Here is a 21,643-nt window from a genome sequence, read left to right on the forward strand (position 1 = left end):
AAAAATGTAATGCTGTTATGACATTGGGACACAGTACATCAGGGGTGTCGGATAATGTTTCAGTAGGGGGCACAAACCTGATTATTTTCATCTGGACGCTAGTATTACAAAAACGTACTCAGCTGTAGGTTAGCTACATAGGCCTACTGTAAATAAATCACTCATGAGTATGCATGGCAACTCACAGCGGACACTATTTGGATGAATCACAGACACCCTCTAGGGATCAGAATTGCACATGAGCGCTTGACGTTTTAATGAGGCAAACAAGCAGCAGCACTATATCTGTGTTCAGTAGAGGGTAACATTCACATTCTGCAACAATCCACATACAGTGATGGTGCTTATCCTTGTGGAATACTGTACCTCAGAAGTCCTAGCTCCTGTTATGACAGTATACTGTTACTATATAGCAATACATGTAATAACATGGACAGTCAAGGGTTTGGATTAACGGAGTTTAGCTTAACGGAATTTCACCACCTTTGAGTGGGGAAAAGCAGACATAACAGTACAGTAGTAGTAGAAATATAAATACTGTCAGAACTTCATTTCGGTAAGTCAACTATCTTTCAACTATTATTTTAAAGGAGCTGCCCAGTGAAAATATCACTTTTTTTAGAAGTTAATATTCTGTTAACTCGTATGCAAATAATGTTGTTGACTTGTCCTATATTTGCATTTGTGGCCAATTCATAAATTGAAGAAAATTATATTACTTATATCTCAAACATCCAGTTTCAAAATGCTTGCTATTTCCACATAGAATATGTCATCTCCCTGAGGTGGATGAGCTGGCCAATCAGTGGTTTAGAGGAGGATGAGCTGACCAATCAGTGGTCTACTTGAATGAATAGCTTATGACCATTATATGCCTACAGCATTCCAACACAAAAAAAGCTGCTTTTCAACCTACTTAATTACAATTTTTGTAAGGAAAACTATTTCCCTCATATTGCAAGTATTAATAATCATTTCATAGAAATCTGGAAACACTGGGTAGTTACTTCAAGTGCCAATACTGTACTCTTCAATGGTCATTCGTTGCCAACATCCAACATATAAACATATCATACTAATGTTATTTTACACAGCTCTTTTCTCCTTTAGATAACATCTTTCATTACATCTTTCTGTGACATAAGTAAGCACATTTTCCAATCAGGTGACAAATCATCAATATTAAGCAATACATTTTCTTTCCTTTTTATGATACTGTACCATAAATTAAGTCCCAATACCTTTCTGTCATTTCAAATCATTATACACTGAGACAATGTTCTTTGCTTAGATCAGTGAGTGAAGTCTTCTCTCTATGGCTGTTTCTTCCCCTCGCCCTCTGGTGTGCCCTTCCCTGCTGCAGGACTCTTAACAGCTCTGGGAGTTTTGGTAGCTTTGGGTGGCCTCTCCAACTTCACTAGTTTCTCCTTTTTAACCGTTGTCTCTTCCTTCTTTAGAGTTTCTCCTAAAGACTCCTCATTATCTGACCCCTCCCCCTTTTCACCTTTGACCTTTCTCAGCTTGTGCTTGCCCTTGACTGGGGCGGAGAAAGTGAGCGAGGCCTTGTTGAACTCCAGAGGGAAAATACCCACGTCTCCGTCGAAGCGGTTCTTGGCCACCTGGAGGGACCTCCGGCCGGGGCATGTCACCAGCTTCTTCTCCTGCAGGATGAGCACGTTGTCTGCCTCCTGGCTGGCCTGGTAGACAGGAGTTTCAAAGGTTACTAGTACCAACACATATAGGTTAAACATACATTGGTGACAATGTGTGTTGTGGTGAATCTCTTTGATTGAAAAAGAATGTGGGCCTGTGAAACTAATACATATACAGTACATGGAACTGTTTTTGATAACGTTGTCACAAGCACCACCTATCGATCAAACATAGCGATGCGCCCAACAGAATGGCAGGTGTAATGAAAGCACTCATTGCTTTAAAGAGGCAAACAAGGAAGCCTGTTATATATATCTGTCTACATTGACATGATTCAGTATTAGATTTAACCCTGTACTCACCTTGGCTGTTCCAAAGATGGACGCTGTCTGTAGTTCTCTGTCGTCCTCCTCTTTCCTGGGGTGAATGATCAGAGTGACGTGACAGCTGCTGTTGGTGGCAAACTTCCTGAAAGCTCCGATAATGTGGTCCTGGACGGCAAACTTGTCTACAGAGAGGTTCTCCTGGCCCATCATGAACTGCAGGTTGTCAATGATCACGTGACTGATGTCGTAAAGGTAGACAGCGTGTTGCATGGTGTCCAGCACAGCTCTGCAGAGGGAGAGAGGAAGAAGTTATATACAACTCAAGCTGTACAGTACATCTACAGATTGACATATCACTCAACACTTTCAGAGGACTCACTTGATGTTCTGCTGACCGTGGAAGGTCATGAAATAGAGGGGCAGGTCCTCGAACCTGTCGGCCCACGAGTCGTACTGGTCCAGGTTCTCCTCCAGCCGCTGCATGGCAAACTGGGTCAGCATGATCTTGGCCAGGCGCACGTTGTTGATCTCGAAGCTGCCCCACAGCGTGTTGACGCCCTGCATGCACAGGTCCAGGGCAAACTCACTGATGAAGGTGGTCTTGCCGCTGCCCGTGGGTCCTGGAGGGGAGAAGAAAAAAAAGGGAGGAGAGGTACATTAAAGTTAGAGCCACGATCAACATATTCTGGTAGTAGATTGATCATTTGCTTTTGTTTTGACTTACACAGTAAAGCAATATTCTCAGTCTAGTGTCAGGTTAAAAATCAACCCCAATTTGAAGCATATTCTACCATAAATAGCTATATACGTCTGTGTAGAACAACATGATCAAATGACAATATGTCATCCTACTATACGCTATACCTGTGAAGACTGTCAGTTCCCCTTTGCGATGACCCTTCATGATCCTGTTGAGCTCTGGAAACCTGGTCCATTTCACCCCAGCAACCTGTTCCGTGTTGGCAAGCTCCCCGTAGACGTCCTCCCTGAGCTGCCTGAATGACACAATGGACTTGTGGGCGGCGGGGATGGAGGCTTTGATGATGCGGGCCAGGTTCCTGCCCTGGAACAGGGCCTCCAGAGGACAGGGCTGGAACTCCCCCGGGCGCACTAGGGAGCAGCGCTTAAGACCCAGCTTCCTGGAAAAGATCTTGGAGGCCTCCCAGGAGCGCATGTCCCCTCCCAGCCACAGGGTGACCCGCTTGAACTGCTCCAGGTAGGGCAGGAGAGCTGGGGGCAGGGTGTTAACACCCCGGGGCAGAGCCACACTGGGCAGGCCTGTGGCCTGGCTCACTGCCAGGGTGTCCACCTCCTGGCCTGTCAGCACCACCTCAGAGTCCATGCGTCCCACCAGAGGCAGTCCAAACAGGTTGTGGTAGGAGCCAGCCTTGGGCACCGTGGCCTCGGTATAAGCCACCGTCCCGCCCTCCATGCTCTGCGCGGATAGCAGCTTGACGCCCCGCAGGCTGGAGTCCCTTCCACCAAACCAGGGGAACACCAGGCTCTTGGTGGGCTTGAATAACCTCACCGCAAACTTTTTGAGTGTGGCATTGGAGATCTTGCTGATCTGGAACATGGTTTTGACTAGCTGTGCCTCCTCGTCAGGGAGGTCTGAGAAGGGCACGGCACTGGACCAGATCCTCTGCACCTCCCTGAGCTCCTGTTCCTTCTCCTCCCGCTCCTCCAGGCTCTCGGGGTAGCCCAGCAGCACGTGAGGGCTGAGGGAGGCCTGGCCCTCCTTCTGCATCACCTCCAGGCAGTCCTGCAGGTCCTCCCAGCTCCCCTCCACCAGCGTCTCCTTGCACAGAAATTGGCCTGTGGTTTTGTCAATGAACATTGTAAAACTCTCCCTCCCTGTATCCGCAGGGACACCCACAGCCGAGTCCAGGAACATGCTGGGGGCGTGCAAGCAGCTGTAGCCATCATGGAATGGGATGTCTTTAGAGCGTAGATATTGTTTGATATCGGTCACTGTAATAGGGTCGACAGGAAAGTCTAGGATAGACTTGGTATCTTTTTTGTAGCTCCTGGTACAACTGATTGGCAATGACATCCCCCATAGTTGTCCCTGAGGATAGTATGAAGGAATAGCAAATCTTGGGGTGTGTGGCTTGGTTAGGATTCTGGCAAGGGAGGAAGAGAGGCATCTTTGGGGAGGCAGCCTTGGGGTGCTGCGGGCTGCCACCTGCAAGAGACAGGTGGTCCCTTTCAGGAACCAGCTCATCCACATTTGTTCCCTGTTCAAGACATTGGACCTGAAACATACAAAAGAAGGATTACACAACCAGCAAGGAAAAACATAGCTACGCTAATCAGTTAGTTCGCAAGCTACTAGCTACATACTGTACATTAGGGAAACCAACTACATTCAGCCGCGGGACAATTTTTTTTATTGAGTGTATAGTCAGGGCCGGAACCAGGGTTTACGTTAGCCGTTAATTGCCGGCCTTTGCCCCCCCCCAAAAGAAAAGCAGGTAAATAAAACCGTTGCTCGACAAAATGACCAGAAAAAAATCCATGGCAAAATAATGCTTTTTATTCATTGATGGAAATACCAGTTGATGTAAATACATTTTACCTTCATGCTTGTTGGTCTATAGGTTCATTTGCATTATTTAGTTGAATTGAATTGGTCTGTGTGTATTTTCGTAATTCATCATGTATCTTATTTATCCAACACAACTATCACACACACAAGCCTTCCAACAACCATAAGACCCACTAAAAATGAATTTATTTCATCAAAATAGTTTAACCTGCTTTTTATATGGCTTTCAAGTATCTATGAAAATTCCCTTTTTTGTTACAAATTTAACTAGAACTATGCATAATGCACTAACTTCTTGTAGCAGGCATCTGGCTATAGAAAATTAACACTGGTCTCAACAACCTCAAGGCCTCGTGTTAGTGATTAGCCAGCTAATCTTTATATTTCAAGTTTAACCAACTTGAATCTATTTGCTAGCTAGCAAAGTTGAACTGTTATGAACACACCCTTCTGCCTGTCTCCAAATGTTTGAAAAGCATGTTAGGCTGTCCACTTCAGCACTCAGCAGTCCCATTCTGTGAGCTTGTGTTGCCTACCACTTCACTGCTGAGACGTTGTTGCTCCTAGACGTTTCCACTTCACAATAACAGCACTTACAGTTGACCGGGCAGCTCTAGCAGGACAGAAATTTGACAAACTGACGCGTTGGAAAGGTGGCATCCTATGACGATGCCACGATGAAAGTCACTGAGCTGTTCAGTAAGGCCATTCTACTGGCAATGTTTGTCTATGGAGATCGCATGGCTGTGTGCTCAATTTTATACACCTGTCTGCAGTGGGTGTTGCTCAATTCACTAATATGTACTTTTGTGTATATATAGTGTATCTCAAATGGCCGGTAAATCTAAATTTTACGGGTCACCCAGTCCGGCACCACATTTTCCTAATGGAAACCATGGCCAGAAAATATAATTAATTTGTACAATGCAAATTGACCACAAGAAGCCCAAACAAATATAGTTAGCTAGTATTTGACAAAAATAAAACAATTTCTTGATAACATTTGTTTACGATTCCATGGCTATGTCTCTCTATTTATGCTGGAAATACTTGAACAGATTTCCTAAATAAAAATGGCGTTGAACTGATTTCCTGGGGATTTCTGTCTTTTGTGTTATTTACTTTGTTCAGAAAACTTGGGGCCAAATCAAATCTATTTCGGGCCGCCAATTGGGGAACCCTGCTGTACATTAACCACTAGATCAGGGGTAGGCAACTGTTCCTGGAGGGCCGCAGGTACTGCCTAAATTTATCCCACCTGGTCTTCCAGGTCGGTTAAATCAATAACACGTGGCACTCCAGAACCAGGGTCACCAACCCCTGCACTAGATGCTGGTTGTTGTTAACCAGTTAACTACCGGTCTCCACTGGCTATATTGTAAACATTCATGGGGGGGGGAGTAGCTTTCTGGTCTTAATTTAAGGTTAGTCATAAGGTTTGCTGTGTGGTTAAGTTAAAATCACACGTTAAGAAGATACATTGGTGTGGTTTATGACTTAGTGGCTGTGGTAATTAGCTAACTGACGTGAGTAATTTGTGACCTAAGCTAGCTAGCAACATTTTTACAGGGGTGTCAAACTCAAGACCTAGACAACCAGGTGAGGGGAGTTCTTAACTAATCAGTAACCTTAATTCATCAATCAAGTAACGTTACTTGATTGAAGGGAGGAGCGACATACCGCAAACACTCGGCTCTGCATGGAATGCGTTTGACACGTGATTTAAGAGGCCAAAAAATGGAAGACAGAAGTGGACAAAAGCGAGGTTGCGGTAGCTTTAACCTTTTATATTGATATGCATCCCCGCATACATTCTTTCAAACTAAACTAAAATTATAATGATGCACACCAACCTTTTCTTACATTTCTTCTTCCATGCATGCTTTTGCGGGCTTTTGTTGCGTTATAAAAATACGTCCGTGTGAAACAAAGCCATCAAACCAGTATTCTAATCGCATACACAAATTATACAAAGAGAACGCTTTGATTGTAAATTTGTGATTGATATTTTATATTCATATTTTATATTTTTTTTACATCGAAAACCCAACTGAAATGTATAACATGTATAAATGAATTCAACATTTATTGATTCCTGTGTTTGTCTTTCCGCCCGGACTTTTCACTTGACGGACTGCATGTTCTTCTCATGCCCGTCAAATCGTCCTTTAGCTACTTAGTCCATGGAAGTTAAACATACACATTTTACATTTATATAGAGGTCAAAGTATTTATCAATATTGCAAAATGACATCTAGAGGCACCCCGAGTCGCTTCCTACAAAGTGTTCTGCAAAACGGGGTGGGTCGGTATGTTTGTCAAATGAAGCGCATTTCCCTCATCTTCTCCAAGAATGGACAGAGCTCTCTGGGAGCCAGGTTAGTGTCATTAAGCTATCTAGCTAGCTATCTAGCCTATAGTTACCATTTATTATCTAGTGTGCTTTCTATGCCTGTGATATGTGGTTGTCCCACCTATTTATCTTAAGATGAATGCACTAACTGTACGTCGCTCTGGATAAGAGCATCTGCTAAATTAATAAAATGTAAATGATTATCAACAAATCCTTTCTTAGGGAATTCATCGAAGAAGGAGTGGTGGATTTTGCCCAAAAGAACCCTGGAACCGTTGTCTACGTATCTCCTCAGTCCTGCAGGATCCCTAAAATTGTTGCAGAATACTGTAAGTGTGAATTAAGTGATATTTTTTATGGAGAAATGTGTTCACGTCGATGTATTAAATATTGTTCCGCCATATCAGTATTCACTGCTACAGTAATATGAACTCGTCACATTTTTGTGGATGCATTACACAAACATTACGGTAGGTGGCGCTAGAGCCAAACCTTTCATGATCTGTCATTGAGTGTGATCCAGGATCATTGTGCAGTGAAAACCAATGTCGTTGTATAGATTTTTTTTTTTACATGACATTGTTTGTGATTATTGCAGTTTGGATATTCATGTGATGCAGATCACGTTTTATCAAAACATCCCACATCTCGAGGAATTGTGAATGTGCCTTGTGTTTTCCTGCAGTAAACGGCAATGTGAAGGAGGAAGCCATCACAAGCAAGACGTCTCAACAGATCGCAGAGTTAATAACCAAACTGACCAACCAGTCAGGCCTGGATATCATCCGTATCCGCAAGCCCATCCACACAGACAGCCCCAGCATCCAGGGCCAATGGCATCCCTTCACTAACCGACCCCTGTCCATTGGACCAATCGGACCCCAGAAACAGCAGGCCAACTAAAGACTGTGAAACCTCATAATACGGGCAATATTTTTGTCTGTTATCGTCACCCTCATCAGTGGTAGAACGACTAACAAGTCAGGTGTCCACTCTCCACAGAACTGTCCAGAGCAACTCCATGGCAGACAAGCCATTGTGTTTCTGAAACACCTGAATCACCAGATATGTTATAGCATATCTGCCCTTTTCTTTTGAATGAATTTTGCACAGTTATCAGAGGCTTGTCAACTGGTATCAGTGGCGTGCATACAGAACAGTTTGTGTCCAAACCAGTATTTCAAACTGCTCACTGCAGCTGTGTTTTACGAATAGAATAAAGTGGTCAATGTTTTAGACTCAGAAGTGACTAAGTTGTGATCATTTGGGAGGGGCTAATTTAAAAAAGGCTAGGTATTTACGTGGATGATCATTTAAACTGTTCAAGCGTTTGAATCAGTCGACTGAGTTCTCTGAAAGACACATCAAAATAATTACAGATGACTACGACAGACAATCCTAGACACATTGTAGAGATATTTATTTTCCATGGCATGTAGCAGATGTACTCATTTACACCAACAGCAGTGTTTCAAGTTGCCATTACACCACAGTTCAGACAGAATCTCAACTTACAAAATTGTCTGCCAATCTCCAAAACCATCTAAACATTGTGGAATGACCCAGAAACATATGGCTCTTGAACATCTCTATCAGCTACCCATCAATAAGAGAACAGGTAATGTTCCCAAAGACTGTAAGCATGTCTTGTATGAACGCTGTGTTGATTGTCTGCCGATGACAACATAGCTGTGGGTGGTGCTGTAAAAGAAGTGGTCAGATAGGATTTCTGGTTGAACTTGATGGATGAGTTCCAGACAGGTTGCGTGTGACAGGTCACAGGAAAGGAAATAGTATAATCCGAAGGTTGATTGTGTAAAATGCAAAGGGTGCGTGAGTCATGAGTGTGGAAGGGAAGAGGAAGTGCACCTGTGACTGCAAAGCAATTACAGTCATGTGGTCATGTGTTCTCAATTTGTTTGGTGACCAAAGAGGATGCCATTACGTTTTCTGGCTGTGAAGTCAGTGTTATAGATTATAGTTTAAACAATTCATAAAATGTGAAATTGTGCCTCTTCATTCGGGTATGTTTTTTGACGGTTACCTGTCAGAATGTAGGGTGGACTTAAAACAGGAGATGATGACCTTAATAGAATCCACTTCATACTAGTTATTTAAGTTGGGAAAAATTATAACATTTGTTAACATCTGTTATTCTAAGAACATCTACCGAACAGACTGCTGATTTTTCTATTGATTGGAGTTGGGTTGCCACTAGTATTAACATAGCTAATTATTTATCACACACCGATTACAGGCAGCAGAGACTGACCAGAGTAGAGTTATCAAATCACATTTTTCCCCCCCAATGAGAACTGTCAGAGCTTGACTGACACTATGGGTGTAAAAGCTCTAAATAAAGATTGCTGTTGCTTAGTTACGGCCCTAGACCACCACTCAGACTTGCCTTTTTTCCCACCAGTCTTTCAGCCTGTGCTGTACCCCCATTCCCTGTCACAATCATATGTGTGAATTACTCACAATGATATGTTGAGCAGTCTGTGGAGAAAACAGGGTCCTGTTCATTAGGTTCCAAAACAAATGAAAACAGACTAAAATAGGGAGGGACTACCGGTCTTTGCATTGTATAAAACGTTTTCCATTGCGTGTCCTAATGAACATGACCAATGCCTTGATTATCATCATCACCCAACAGCAATACTATTGGGTATCATGCTGTCGAGACAAAAGGACGCTGTTGGAACATGTTTTGCATAATGCTGTACTGTACTGACTTCGCCCTTGGGCATTGACACACAGGATTATTTCCAGTCAGTCTGATGCAAAATAGTGTTTTTATCCTTTACGGGTAGTTGCACAAAACAGTTACAACATACAGTACCATTAAAAAGTTTGGACATTGCTACTCATTCAAGGGTTTTTCTTTATTTGTACTATTTTCTACATTGTAGAATAATATTAAAGATACCAAAGCTATGAAATAACACATGGAAGTAACTAAAAACACATGTAGTAACCAAAAATGTGTTAAACAAATTAAAATAGATGTTAGATTCTTCAATGTAGCCACCAGCTTCACCTGGAATATTTTTCCAACAGTCTTGAGGGAGTTCCCACATATGCTGAATGACAGCTTTGCACACTATTGGCATTCTCTCAACCAGCTTCACCTGGAATGTTTTTCCAACAGTCTTGAGGGAGTTCCCACATATGCTGAACACTTGTTGGATGCTTTTCCTTCACTCTGTGGTATTTAACCCTTTCTCCCCAATTTCATGGTATCCAATTGGTAGTTACAGTCTTGTCTCATCGCTGTAACTCCTGTATGGAGGCGAAGGTCAAGAGCCGTGCTTCCTCCAAAACACAGCCCAACCAAGCCACACTGCACACAATGTCCACTTAACTCGGAAGCCAGCCGCACCCATGTGTCAGAGGAAACACCGTACACCTTGTGACCATGTCAGCGTGCACTGCGCCCGGCCCGCCACAGGAGTCACTAGTGCACGATGGTACAAGGACATCCCTCTCAGGCAAACTCTCCCCTAACCCGGATGACGCTGGGTCAATCGTGCGCTGCCCCATGGGTCTCCCGGTTGCGGCCGGTTGTGACAGAGCTAGCACTGCGATGCAGTGCCTTAGACCACTGCGCCACTCGGGAGGCCTAAATTAACTTTTAACGTGGCACACCTGTTAATTGAAATGCATTCCAGGTGACTGCCTCATGAAGCTGGTTGAGAGAATGCCAAGCGTGTGCAAAGCTGTCATCAAGGCAAAGGGTGGCTACTTTGAAGAATCTCAAATATAAAATATATTTTGATTTGTTTAACACTTTTTTTGGTTACCATTATTCTATATGTGTTATTTCATAGTTTTGATGTCTTCACTATTATTTTACAATGTAGAAAATAGTCAAAATAAAGAAAAACCCTGGAATGAGTAGGTGTGTCCAAACTTTTGACTGGTACTTGTATGAGAATTGTATTTTCTCCTCAAGTTCAATGATGGCCAAAGAATTACACATGACATGGCCAATTACATGGCTGATAAAATACTAAGTAGATTGTGAAGTAGTAGTCATATCTACACTGAGCCAGAAAACCAGAAAACAACACATAACATGTATGTAACACATTGATGTAACACTTTACAAGGGTATACTAAATCTCCTTATGTACAGAGCAAGAAAAGTCCTCGCAAGAGGTATAACGCAAATGAATCATTTAGTCATTGTTAACTCAAATGTATTCTGTAGGTGATGTGGAGTTAAAGGCCCAGTGCAGTCAAACATTCGATTTTTCTGTTTTATTTATACTGTATTTCCACACTGAGGTTGGAATAATACTGTGACATTGATGATCCTTCCCTTTTAGTGTAAGAGCTGTTTGAAAAGCCTGCCTGAGTTTTCAGCCTTTTTTGGTGGGATGGAGTTTTGGCCTGCCTGGTGACATCATAGTTACTAGACCAATAGGAAAGAGTTCCAAACCTCTCTGCCAATATCAGCTAGTTTTCAGCCTCCCCACTTAGAGCACTCCTAGACAGTCATAGCAACATTCTTGCTTGAGAAATTGCCCTTTGCTAAGAAGCTATTTTTGTCAGAGTAAGGTACTTCATTGTTACCGAGAAATGATTTGATATTGAGATAAAAACGGCTGCACTGGGCCTTTGTCTAAACCTCCATTTGAATGTTGTCATGTCTGTACAGTATGACGTGAGCGAGTATGTTTGTTGAAATAAGTGTTCCACAATGTTTATGGGGGCATACAGTATATACTGGAGGTGTGTATTTGACTGTAGTAGCCAGCCTATTTTCCAATTGACCGTAAGTAGTAAGTACACTACAATAACCATATCCAAGTCCCCTGCCATTGGAGATTTCACGTGCTGATTGTCCTTCTGTGTATTTTCAGCAGTCATTGGCTCAGATCATCAGGGTTCCTCACACACTCCTTCTTCCATCCATCTTCTCCATCTCTTCTGAGATCAATGTGATCTGGCTTCTTGCATATCTAAAGACAGATGCAATATAAAACAGCAGGCATAAAGACTTAATATGGCAGCAATACACTCTACATATACAGCATGTCTGTTTTTTTAAAGTTTTAAACTAACTTCTCTCTGTTAAAACTTTAAACGTAACGTGACAACATCAGTGAATCACCTCTAATGACAAATGACATGCCCTGCAGTTTAAATGCCCAGTTAGTCATAAATGTCCAGTTTGTTCTTTCAACTTTGAATGTTCTATTCATAGGCTGAGTGAACACGCTCAACTACCCTCATTTGTGTGATTGCACTTTCGATACATCATTATTTATTTTACATGAAAAGATAATAAGATAAGCAAAACACATTCATCCGGCTCGCTTTTGAGCCCTGCTGTAGACAAGCTTTTGAACAACATTAATATAACGCTCCTGTGCCATTGTGTTTTTTACACTTCCACCGAGACACCTTGTGAAAACTGCATGTGTAATGACACACATATCATACTGCATAAATATTCTAAACAACCAGGTTCTGCTCGGCTATTATAATGACCAATGGGAGATGGCACGTCTTTGTTATAGCCCAGCACTAAAACACCCGATTCAACATAAATCACTGCCAAGCCCTTGATTAGTTGAATAGGGTGTTTTCATTAGTGCTGGGCGAGAACAAAGAAAAGGAGGGCAGGAGGGGATGATGATACTGTAACGTGGAGAGGCCAGGGAATGGAAAAGGGAGGATATAACGAAAGAGAGGGAGGGAATAAAGGTAGGGATAGAGAGAGGGTTAGGAGAAGGTTAGGAGGAGGAGGAGCGGGAAACCTCTTGGGGTGCAAAGCAGTTCCTGACAGCCCCCCTCCCACACGCAAATACAGACACGCACATATGCACACACCCTCCCTCTCCTACTCTATCAGCTCACTTCATCAATGCCCAGGACACACAGGTCAAAGGTTTCCCTGTGCCGCTCGGCCGCCTTCGATAGAATCCACACAAAAAAGGACAACAAGCCTTCACTTGGTGTCTCTATGGAGTCCAGCCCATGAACGATGCCAGGCACCGCTGTTACCTTCAGCAATGCAGTAACAGATACACAAACCGGCGCGCTGTGCTCCGAGCCACCAGGGAGCAGCCGGGCAAGAGCTGATTGCACACTTCACTGTGATGAGGAAAGGCCTCTATTTAACACGGCAAGCCTTGACATGTTTAGAGAGTACCGACTGACTGGCTGTTTGTGATCTTGTTCCTATGCTGGATGCATATTCCACCATACGGCACCATATTCCCTATGTAGCGCACTACTTTTGGCCAGAGCCTTGTATATTCCCTATAGTGCACTAAACGTAGTGCACTTTATAGAGAAGGATGCCATTTCAGACACAACCACTACTTGCTTTGGTCAGAGTGGACTCTCCAGGAAATGAAGCAGTGGAGTAGGTCGTCGCTAGCGACATACGTTGTTTTTGCGTTGACACTGATGTCACGTAAACATTGAGAGAGCGTTGCAGGTTAAGTAACAATGACGCAGGTCTTTTTTTGTGCGAAGGTCCTATAGCTCATCTGGCATGTGGCCACCAGCTTGGGACAGCAAAGGACACATAGCAGCAACATCAAACTGGGATGGAATCTGGACTGGACTGTTTCTTTTATACTGTTTTTCACACTGTGTATCCATATACTGTATTCTTCACGTAACTTATTTTAATACATCTACTACTGTATATATCATTCTTAGTAGATCTTTTTGGTGTACAGAGCCTTCAGAAAGTATTCACACTCCTTGACTTTTTCCACATTTTGATGTGCTACAGCCTGAATTTAAATTGGATTACATTTAGATGTTGTGTCACTGGCCTACACACAATACCCCATAATGTCAAAGTGTAATTATGTTTTTAGACATTTTTACAAATTAGGAACACCTAGACAAATTAATAAAAAATGACAAGCTGAAATACCTGTGTCAATAGGTATTCAACCCCTTTGTTATGGCAAGCCTAAATGACTTCAGGAGTAAAAATGTGATTAACAAGTCACAAGTTCCATGGACTCATTCGGTGTGCAATAATAGTGTTTAACATGATTTTTTAATGACTACCTCATCGATGTACCCCACACATACAATTATCTGTAAGGTCCATCAGTCAGGCAGTGAATTTCAATGGTTACTTTAAAACAGATACAGAGTTGAATGACTCTGATAGGAGAAAACTGAAGATGGATCAACTTTGTAGGTACTCCATAATATTAACCTAAATGACAGAGTGAAAAGAAGGAAGACTGTACAGAATAAAAATATTCCAAAACATGTATCCTGTTTGCAACAAGGCACTAAAGTAAAACTGCAAAAAATGTGGCAAAGAAATTCACTTTATGTCCTGAATACGAAGCGTTATGTTTAGGGCAAATCCAACACAACACATCACTGAGTACCACTCTTCATATTTTCAAGCATGGTGCTGGCTGCATCATGTTAATAAAGCTAACCGCAGGCAAAGTCCTAGAGGAAAACCTGTTTCAGTCTGCTTTCCAACAGACACTGGGAGACAAATTCACCTTTCAGCAGGACAATAACCTAAAACACAAGGCCAAATATACACAGGAGTTGCTTACTAAAATGAGATTGAATATTCCTGAGTGGCCCAGTTACAGTTTTGACTTAAATCGGCTTCATAATCTATGGCTGTCTATCAATGATCAACAACCAATTTGTCAGAGCTTGAAGAATTGTAAAAAGAATAATGGACAAATATTGTACAATCCAGGTGTGCTAAGCTCTTAGAGACTTACCCAGAAAGACTCGGTTGTAATCACTGCCAATGGTGATTATAACATGTATTGACTCAGGGTGTGAATTCTTATGGAAATAAACTATTTCTGTATTTAATTTTCAATACATTTGTAAAAATGTGTAATAACATGTTTTCACTTTGTCATTATGGGGTATTGTGTGTAGATTGGTGAGAAAAATATATATTTAATTCAGGCAGTACCACAAAAATGTGGAATAAGTCAAGGGGTATGAATAGTTTCTGAAAGCTCCTACGTACCTACGAATAGATTGCATTTGGATTACCGATACACTTATTTGGGATTGTTATCTGGATTTGTTCTGACATTCGTTTCTAGTTTTTAATTGTTTGATATTTGTACTGCACCGTTAGGAGCTAGTAACACAAGCATTTCACTGCACCCGCTACAACATCTGCTAAACTGTGTACATCAATATGTCTGCCGCAATCGCCTTCCTCTTTCATGGAGAGGAACATGAAAGCTGATGTTTGGTGGTGGTGGACTTTGGAAAAAAAGGTTGAAATGACAGTGACAATGTGCATGTTCATAGTAATTTGAGAAGTATTTCAACAACATGTGCAGGGCACAGCTTTCTCTCAGTCTTACCTTTGCCTTCTGGTCTCCTGTTGGGCTCACACATCTCTGGCAATCAGATCCATCATCATCATCATCATTATCACCACTCAGTTTCTCTGATCAATCTGACCAGAGATCAGTCATTAACGATTGTCTTCATTCTTTAATGATAGTCTTCATCCCCGCCAAGTTTAGATAAAACCTGCCGTCTATCCATACTGCTGTTTTCCCCCTTTGACACAATCCGACGCTAACAACACAAAGATGCTCAAAAGTTCCATTTCAATTTGGTTTCGGCGCAACCATTTCAACTGGCATTGTTGCTACTGATGGCTGCCACAGCGATACTATTGCTATTTACATAAAAGCACAAAAGAAAACGAAGATAAGTGTGTGGTATTAAGTTATGACTGCAATGTATTACTTGTCCAACCATATTTGCTCTCATATGAAGTTCTGTAGGCCTGGGTCAATAAGAGCCATCTTAGACGTGTATGGCACTAAACTACCGTACCCATTGTTCTCTGAACTCAATAGTTTAGACGATGGTCTATAATGTTCATACCGGACTTGGTAGTTCCTCACAGTCTTACGTGCATCACCATCTCACTCCATGGTCGTTGGTCATATGACCTGGGCTCTCATCGTCCCATGTCCGACGATACACCACAGCACTCGCTGTCAGTGTGCCTGCTGACCAGACCATCACTGACCCTACTTCCCCAATAGGGTAAGGATCTGAGGTAGGATTGTAACTAACTTGTGTATGTATCTTGTATGTGACCTTAAGTCCTTGAAAGTCAATCAAAGGGTCCATGTAATAGTAGAATGTGTGTCCAAAATGGTTACCATGACTACATCAATGACTGCTCCAGTTTGGTCAAAGTCAGAAAGTCTTCTTTACTCCAGTGTTCAGGAGGGAACGTGGGCCACTTGTCTCGAGTCACAGGAAGCTGCACATTGAGTTTTAGGGATGGGTACTCCCACAAGTTGCTTTGACACTGGGTAAAGAGCAGCAGTATAATACAAAAGTTTGACCTCCCTGCCTCTTGGGGGCACTCTGGGGTAGTTGGGTTAAACCAATAAACAGATCAATGGGAAAGTGAGGGGGGGGGGGGGCTAGACAGAGCTCTCGTCTGGCAGCTGGGGGTCCATTTGTGTGTGCTTCCTCTTCTCTAGGATGCGGTTGAGCTCTTCGGTGAACGAGTGGTAGAGGGGAGACGTGCTCCCCTCGGGGTCCGCCGTCTGCCTCAGCAGCACGTAACTGTTGCCGTTCATCTTGCGAAGGACACTGGGTAACGTGGCCGACATCCCGTTGGCGTACTCTGACGATGCGTACGCCGAGGAAGGCAAGGGCGGCGGCATTGGGAGAGGCGGGGCGGGAGGGGGCGGCGACTTTCCCGGAGACCCTCCCCCAGGCACAATCTGAAGGAAGCCGTCGCCCACGTCGTCCACGTTAGAAGCCGACAGGGAGCGGCGTCCGCGCTTGCTGTCCTGCCTGCCGTTGCAGTGGATGGACATGGTCTTGAGCTCCAGATGAGAATGGGAGCTCTTCTTCCTCTCGGCTGCGGCCCCTGACTCGGGCAGCCCCACCTGGGAGTACTTGCGGCCCTGGTAGGGCCCTCGTTTGCAGAAGCTGACGTAGAGCAACACTATGGTCAGCACCAGGCACAGCCCGCCCAGCACAGCCACCAGGGAGATATACATGGCCTCCATGTGCCTGTAGGTCTGGAACTCGGGTCCAAAGGGGAGGGGAGCAGGTGGGGAGGGCAGGGGCTGCTCGGTGGGGGTGCTGGGGGTAAGAAAAGTGCTTGGTGGGGCGGTAGTGGCGGTGGTTGATAAAGTGTTCGTCGTGACTGTTGGCCCCACAGGGAAGGGCAGGTCAGGGTGCACCTTCACCGTGTACAGCCTCACTGGCACCCACACGTCGTTCTCCACGGCGTAGCAGTGGTAGTCTCCACTCTGGTCGGCCCGGGCGCCTATGAGGAGCAGGCCATCGGTGCCCACACGGTGGCCCGAGTCGAGGTCATAGCCCTGGAGCTCGTGTCCATCCAGGGTCCAGTGGGGCGTGGCCAGGTTGGAGCGCAGCTCGCACTGGAGGAGGATGTCGTCCCCAGACATCACTGTACGCCTGCGGTGGACTACTGATTGAGTGAGTGAGTGAGTGAGTGAGAGAGTGAGAGTGAGAGTGAGAGTGAGAGAGAGAGAGAGATGTAAAGAGATGGCAGGTCATATTATCAAAGCAGAGCTAGCAGGACATATTAACCTTTCAGCGTCACTTCTCATCTTTATTCGTAGTAAGCTTCTGAAAGCGGACAGAACCCCGCAATGCAGACAGCTCGATCATCTGACCTCTAATTTAATGTAAGAGGAACTGATTAAAGTGAGTGGAGCAGCCCAGGGGAGTAGTAAAAGCGCTGCACACCTCATGAAATCCCTTAATGGCCTTTAAATGGTTTGGGTTTGCGGGCAAAAGAGCCACATGTCGGAATATATTAATGCTGTGATATCCCTTAAAATAGAACTTGTGTGTGTGTGTGTGAATGTGAATGTATGATGCATGTGTTTGAGAGCGATTCGCACACGCGTGGTGTGTGGGTGTATGGTGTGTGTGTACTCAGTACATACCAGCTCCTGTGCTGTTGTCACAGCCTCTGTTGCCTTTCTGTATATCCTGGGTTAGATTGGAGCTGAATAGGAGCCAGAAGAATGTTAGTACTCCTTTATGCTTCCAGGGTAGTGGGCACCCACACATACTGTACACGCAGACAAAGTAGGAACACAGAAACGGTAGGACAATTGAACAGTGTACTTTATGTGTACTTCATTGAAGTACACATAAAATAGGATGTTGGGTTGTGTATTTAAGTAATCAAACAGTCCACCCATTTTATACAGGTACCTCACGGTGTGTTCAGTTAAAGTCAACAAAAGAAAGTAAACAACGACAACAATTCTAAGCAGAGCCTATTATAATATGATAGCAGTTGATCTGCCAGGGTTCTTTTAATTGGAATGAAAGTCTCTCAAACTAATGTGGTGCTCAAAGCACATCAGCGATTCCACAGGAAAACCACCAAACAGTCTGATACATCTGCAGCAGTAATGAAGATTCAAATGTCTGACGCTCACTCATGCAGAGTAAATGATTCCAGACACAAAACAGTCCCCAGCCTCACTCACTGGTGTCCCACTAGTGTGTGTGTGTGTGTGTGTGTGTGTGTGTGTGTTTGTGTGTGTGTGTGTGTGTGTGTGTGTGTGTGTGTGTGTGTGTGTGTGTGTGTGTGTGTGTGTGTGTGTATGTGTGTGTGTGTGTGTGTGTGTGTGTGTGTGTGTGTGTACGTACATATGCGTCCGTGCGTGTGCCTGCCCTCACCTGTTTGTGCGTGAGGATATTTCCACACACAGCGCCCCGTCCCAGCCACAGTAGGGGTCCCGGGAAAACACACAGTCGAAACAGGACGTGTAGCGCTGGCAGGAGGACAAGGGGACCTGGAGCACTGCAGAGTTGGAGCCCACATAGACACTTCCCTGTTGGACGAGAGCTCATGTTACATTATTTGGTAACAATTTACTTATAAATGGCAGGCACAATGCTTTAAAACGTGTTATTAGCATGTATGAGCAACGTATAGTACCTGTGTCTGGGAGATGACCATGCTGTCTACAGGCTGAGGGTTCTCAAAAAGCTGCAGCTCCTCTATGATGTGCATTTGACCTCCGACCTCCACAGCCCTGTGCAGCCAGCCCTCGTCTGCAGGGAAAAACACAGACATATCATGCTCATCCAACGTTTATACAACGTTCAAATAACATTCATGTGATATGACATTGATATAACTCTCATATAACATTCAAGTAGCATTCATTCAAGAAAAAAATATGTATTATGCATTACACATCTAGCCAGACTCACCAGTTCCCAAGAAGAGCACGGTGTAGACGTGTCTGTCCAGAGCTGCCACCCGGTGCACGGCCATCTTGACGTAATTGACACTTCTCTTGAATAGTAGGGGGCGCCCTCCTATGGGGTGGACCTGTGTAGACATCAGGGGGTGGCGCCTTGCAAAGGTCAACACGTTGTCTGGGAGGTCACGGGACGAGTTGATGCCCTGGGACCGGTGTATGTTTGTGATACACTGAAGGGAGGTAAGGCAGAAAGAGAGAGAGAGAGAGGCAGGAGAGGGAAAGAGAGTGCAGTCAATACAGATCAGAAGAGAGTGAGTGAGACAGAAATAGACAAGGGCTCACCTCAACAGCATTAAGTGGCTTCCTCTTCTACACCCGCATATTAAAGAACTAGTCAGGTGACAGCCAAGTCTAAGTACTGCTTTCACTTATTCAGTCTTTTCAGATGAAGGAAAGAAGACGAGGAAAGGAGGACACTATGTAGAGAGTATTGAGATTGATCCAAGCTGGTAAGAAACGGGGGAAAGGGGAGGAAGAGAGGGAGGAAAAGGTGATTGAGGGGTATTCCTAGAGACTTACCGAGCCAGGTCTTGGTACCGGAACCTTCCCTCTATATTCCCTCCATTTGGAATCCTGCACCTCCATGTAAGGCCCCTCGAAGGCCCTTTGAATATCTGTGAAGGAGTACTGGCATACCGCAGACACCTTGACATTTTTCCTGAGAGAAAGAAAAATGCCCCAAGACACAGAAGAAAAGTCAGAGAATAATAATTCAACTGCTATATAAAACATTGAAGCTTGTTCTTGGAAAGTAACTGCCACCAGCCACCCAAAGCGAATTTCAAACACATCATGTCAATAGACTTGGTGAGGTTTTAGTAGATAATTCACTGAAAGCTGTAGTGGGTGGGAAGCAGGGATGGAAGCAGTGATGTAAAGTCACACTCAAGTATGACAACGGAGTATTTTTTTCCACCACTGGTGGGGAGGAGAGTGGGGGTTTGGTTTTGGGTAACAGTCATCTTTGTTCTCTTCTTCCCTTTGTCTTCAACAGGGATATGGGGAGTTGGCACCACGTCATTGACGGGTAAGCTCTCGTCTTACTGTATATCAGCACTAAGCTTGTGCTTTATTCGCATTCAATGTGCAGTTGAGTCATGTACTCTCAACTGTGTTGGCATAAGTCTTACTACCTGGGACTACGCGCTTGGGTGAAAGACTGACTGGATGACCGCATCTAAAACGATACCCGATTTCCTACAGTACCAAATAGTCTGGTCAAGGTAAGGTGTCATTTGGAACACACACTCTAAGCCACATGACATGGCTCTGTTGGGGAGTACCTAGGAGAGAAATAGTAGTTTTGTCCTGTGTATGTGCTAGTAGATAGGAACCAGGTTAAATAACTGCCAAATGCTCCTAGCTTGCAGGTAGGATTAGCCTGTGTGAGTCACTGTAAAGCCTATTGTGTGTCCTCCTTAGCCCGCACAGCCAACCCAGGACTTCTTCTGGTGTCTGCCCAGAGTAATACAGTGTTGCCCAAGGGCTTACTCACGTTCACTCACTCAGGTCACACACATGGTGATGGGTGTAACTCACAAAGGTGCACTTATGCATATTAACACGCACGCACGCGCGCACACACACACACACACACAAAACACTGCTGCCTGCTACCCTATCTTCGCCTGACAGGGTCATTGATATGCTCCTACTTCAGCCTGCAGCCCCAATGTCAGCCTCTCTCACTCCCCATCATTCACTATCAGCTTACAATCTCCCATCTGATAACCACAACAAACTACTATCTACTTACACTGTCAACAGATCACAAATCTCTGCATACAAAGTGATGACTACACAACAGTATAAAGCCAGTTGACAATTATCCAGTAGCGGTATGGTAGACAACAAATACCATTGCTCCATTCTCTTACCATTCCAGGCCAAAGATCCCGTAGAAGACGGTGCTGTGTACGTCTGGGCCCTCCAGTACGAAGACGCTACGCAGCACATTCAGGTGGAGCTCGTAGTCAGGAACGGAGCACACCAGTCTAGCCTTCAGGAAGGACGTCCACTTCCTCTGCAAGGTCCTCTGGCCACCCCAGTCACCCTGGAAGGGAGGGGGGGGGGGGGGAGAAAGGGAGAGATGGACCGAACATCAGTCACACACACAGATACACACTCATAAGGTAACACACACACACATACACACTCATACAGTAACACACACACATACACAGATACACACTCATACAGTAACACACACACACAGATACACACTCATACAGTAACACACACACACACATACACAGATACACACTCATACAGTAACACACACACATACACACTCATACAGTAACACACACATACATAGATACACACTCATACAGTAACACATACACACTCATACAGTAACACACACACACACACACACACACATACACAGATACACACTCATAAAGTAACACACACACACAGATACACACTCATACAGTAACACACACACACACACACATACACAGATACACACTCATAC

At 44.2% G+C, this 21,643-nt stretch overlaps 3 protein-coding genes across 4 annotated transcripts in view; 1 reads left to right on the top strand and 2 right to left on the bottom strand.

Moving 5' to 3' along the window:
* Positions 1-226: 226 nt before the first annotated feature.
* On the bottom strand, positions 227-6,471 carry twnk (twinkle mtDNA helicase). The gene is made up of 5 exons (XM_020453610.2): positions 6,381-6,471; positions 2,844-4,234; positions 2,359-2,599; positions 2,016-2,265; positions 227-1,697 (listed from the first exon to the last, which is right to left on the bottom strand). The coding sequence occupies exons 2-5, from the start codon at positions 4,207-4,209 to the stop codon at positions 1,314-1,316; spliced, it is 2,241 nt and encodes a 746-aa protein (XP_020309199.1). The 5' UTR covers positions 4,210-4,234; positions 6,381-6,471; the 3' UTR covers positions 227-1,313.
* On the top strand, positions 6,216-8,125 carry mrpl43 (mitochondrial ribosomal protein L43). Its single transcript, XM_020453611.2, has 3 exons — positions 6,216-6,905; positions 7,103-7,209; positions 7,566-8,125. Exons 1-3 carry the CDS (start codon positions 6,775-6,777, stop codon positions 7,781-7,783), a joined length of 456 nt encoding a protein of 151 aa, XP_020309200.1. The 5' UTR covers positions 6,216-6,774; the 3' UTR covers positions 7,784-8,125.
* Positions 8,126-8,276: 151 nt separating this feature from the next.
* The window catches only part of sema4gb (sema domain, immunoglobulin domain (Ig), transmembrane domain (TM) and short cytoplasmic domain, (semaphorin) 4Gb), a 35,357-nt gene continuing 21,990 nt past the window's right edge, over positions 8,277-21,643 (bottom strand). Inside the window, exons 9-16 of one of the 2 annotated variants that reach the window (XM_031799033.1) lie at positions 21,042-21,217; positions 19,684-19,822; positions 19,112-19,334; positions 18,834-18,949; positions 18,572-18,726; positions 17,824-17,885; positions 15,226-17,336; positions 8,277-11,847 (exon numbers count right to left, since the gene is read on the bottom strand). In XM_031799033.1, coding sequence (XP_031654893.1) covers positions 16,315-17,336; positions 17,824-17,885; positions 18,572-18,726; positions 18,834-18,949; positions 19,112-19,334; positions 19,684-19,822; positions 21,042-21,217 — 1,893 coding nt within the window. In that variant the 3' untranslated portion in view covers positions 8,277-11,847; positions 15,226-16,314. Of the gene's footprint in view, positions 11,848-15,225; positions 17,340-17,823; positions 17,886-18,571; positions 18,727-18,833; positions 18,950-19,111; positions 19,335-19,683; positions 19,823-21,041; positions 21,218-21,643 lie in introns of both variants that reach the window. The other variant, XM_020454529.2, reaches the window with a different exon arrangement.

This window comes from Oncorhynchus kisutch, linkage group LG20, assembly GCF_002021735.2.
Source record: "Oncorhynchus kisutch isolate 150728-3 linkage group LG20, Okis_V2, whole genome shotgun sequence".
NCBI lineage: Eukaryota > Metazoa > Chordata > Actinopteri > Salmoniformes > Salmonidae > Oncorhynchus > Oncorhynchus kisutch.

Bases quoted from the DNA above. Each gene is read 5' to 3' on its own strand.
- twnk (XM_020453610.2), bottom strand. From the start codon at position 4,209: ATGTGGATGAGCTGGTTCCTGAAAGGGACCACCTGTCTCTTGCAGGTG. The intron at 2,266-2,358 runs GTGAGTCCTCTG...CTCCCTCTGCAG, and splicing joins CACGGTCAGCAGAACATCAA to AGCTGTGCTGGACACCATGC. The intron at 1,698-2,015 runs GTGAGTACAGGG...CCTGTCTACCAG, and splicing joins CCATCTTTGGAACAGCCAAG to GCCAGCCAGGAGGCAGACAA.
- mrpl43 (XM_020453611.2), top strand. From the start codon at position 6,775: ATGACATCTAGAGGCACCCCGAGTCGCTTCCTACAAAGTGTTCTGCAA. The intron at 6,906-7,102 runs GTTAGTGTCATT...ATCCTTTCTTAG, and splicing joins CAGAGCTCTCTGGGAGCCAG to GGAATTCATCGAAGAAGGAG. The intron at 7,210-7,565 runs GTAAGTGTGAAT...GTTTTCCTGCAG, and splicing joins TAAAATTGTTGCAGAATACT to TAAACGGCAATGTGAAGGAG.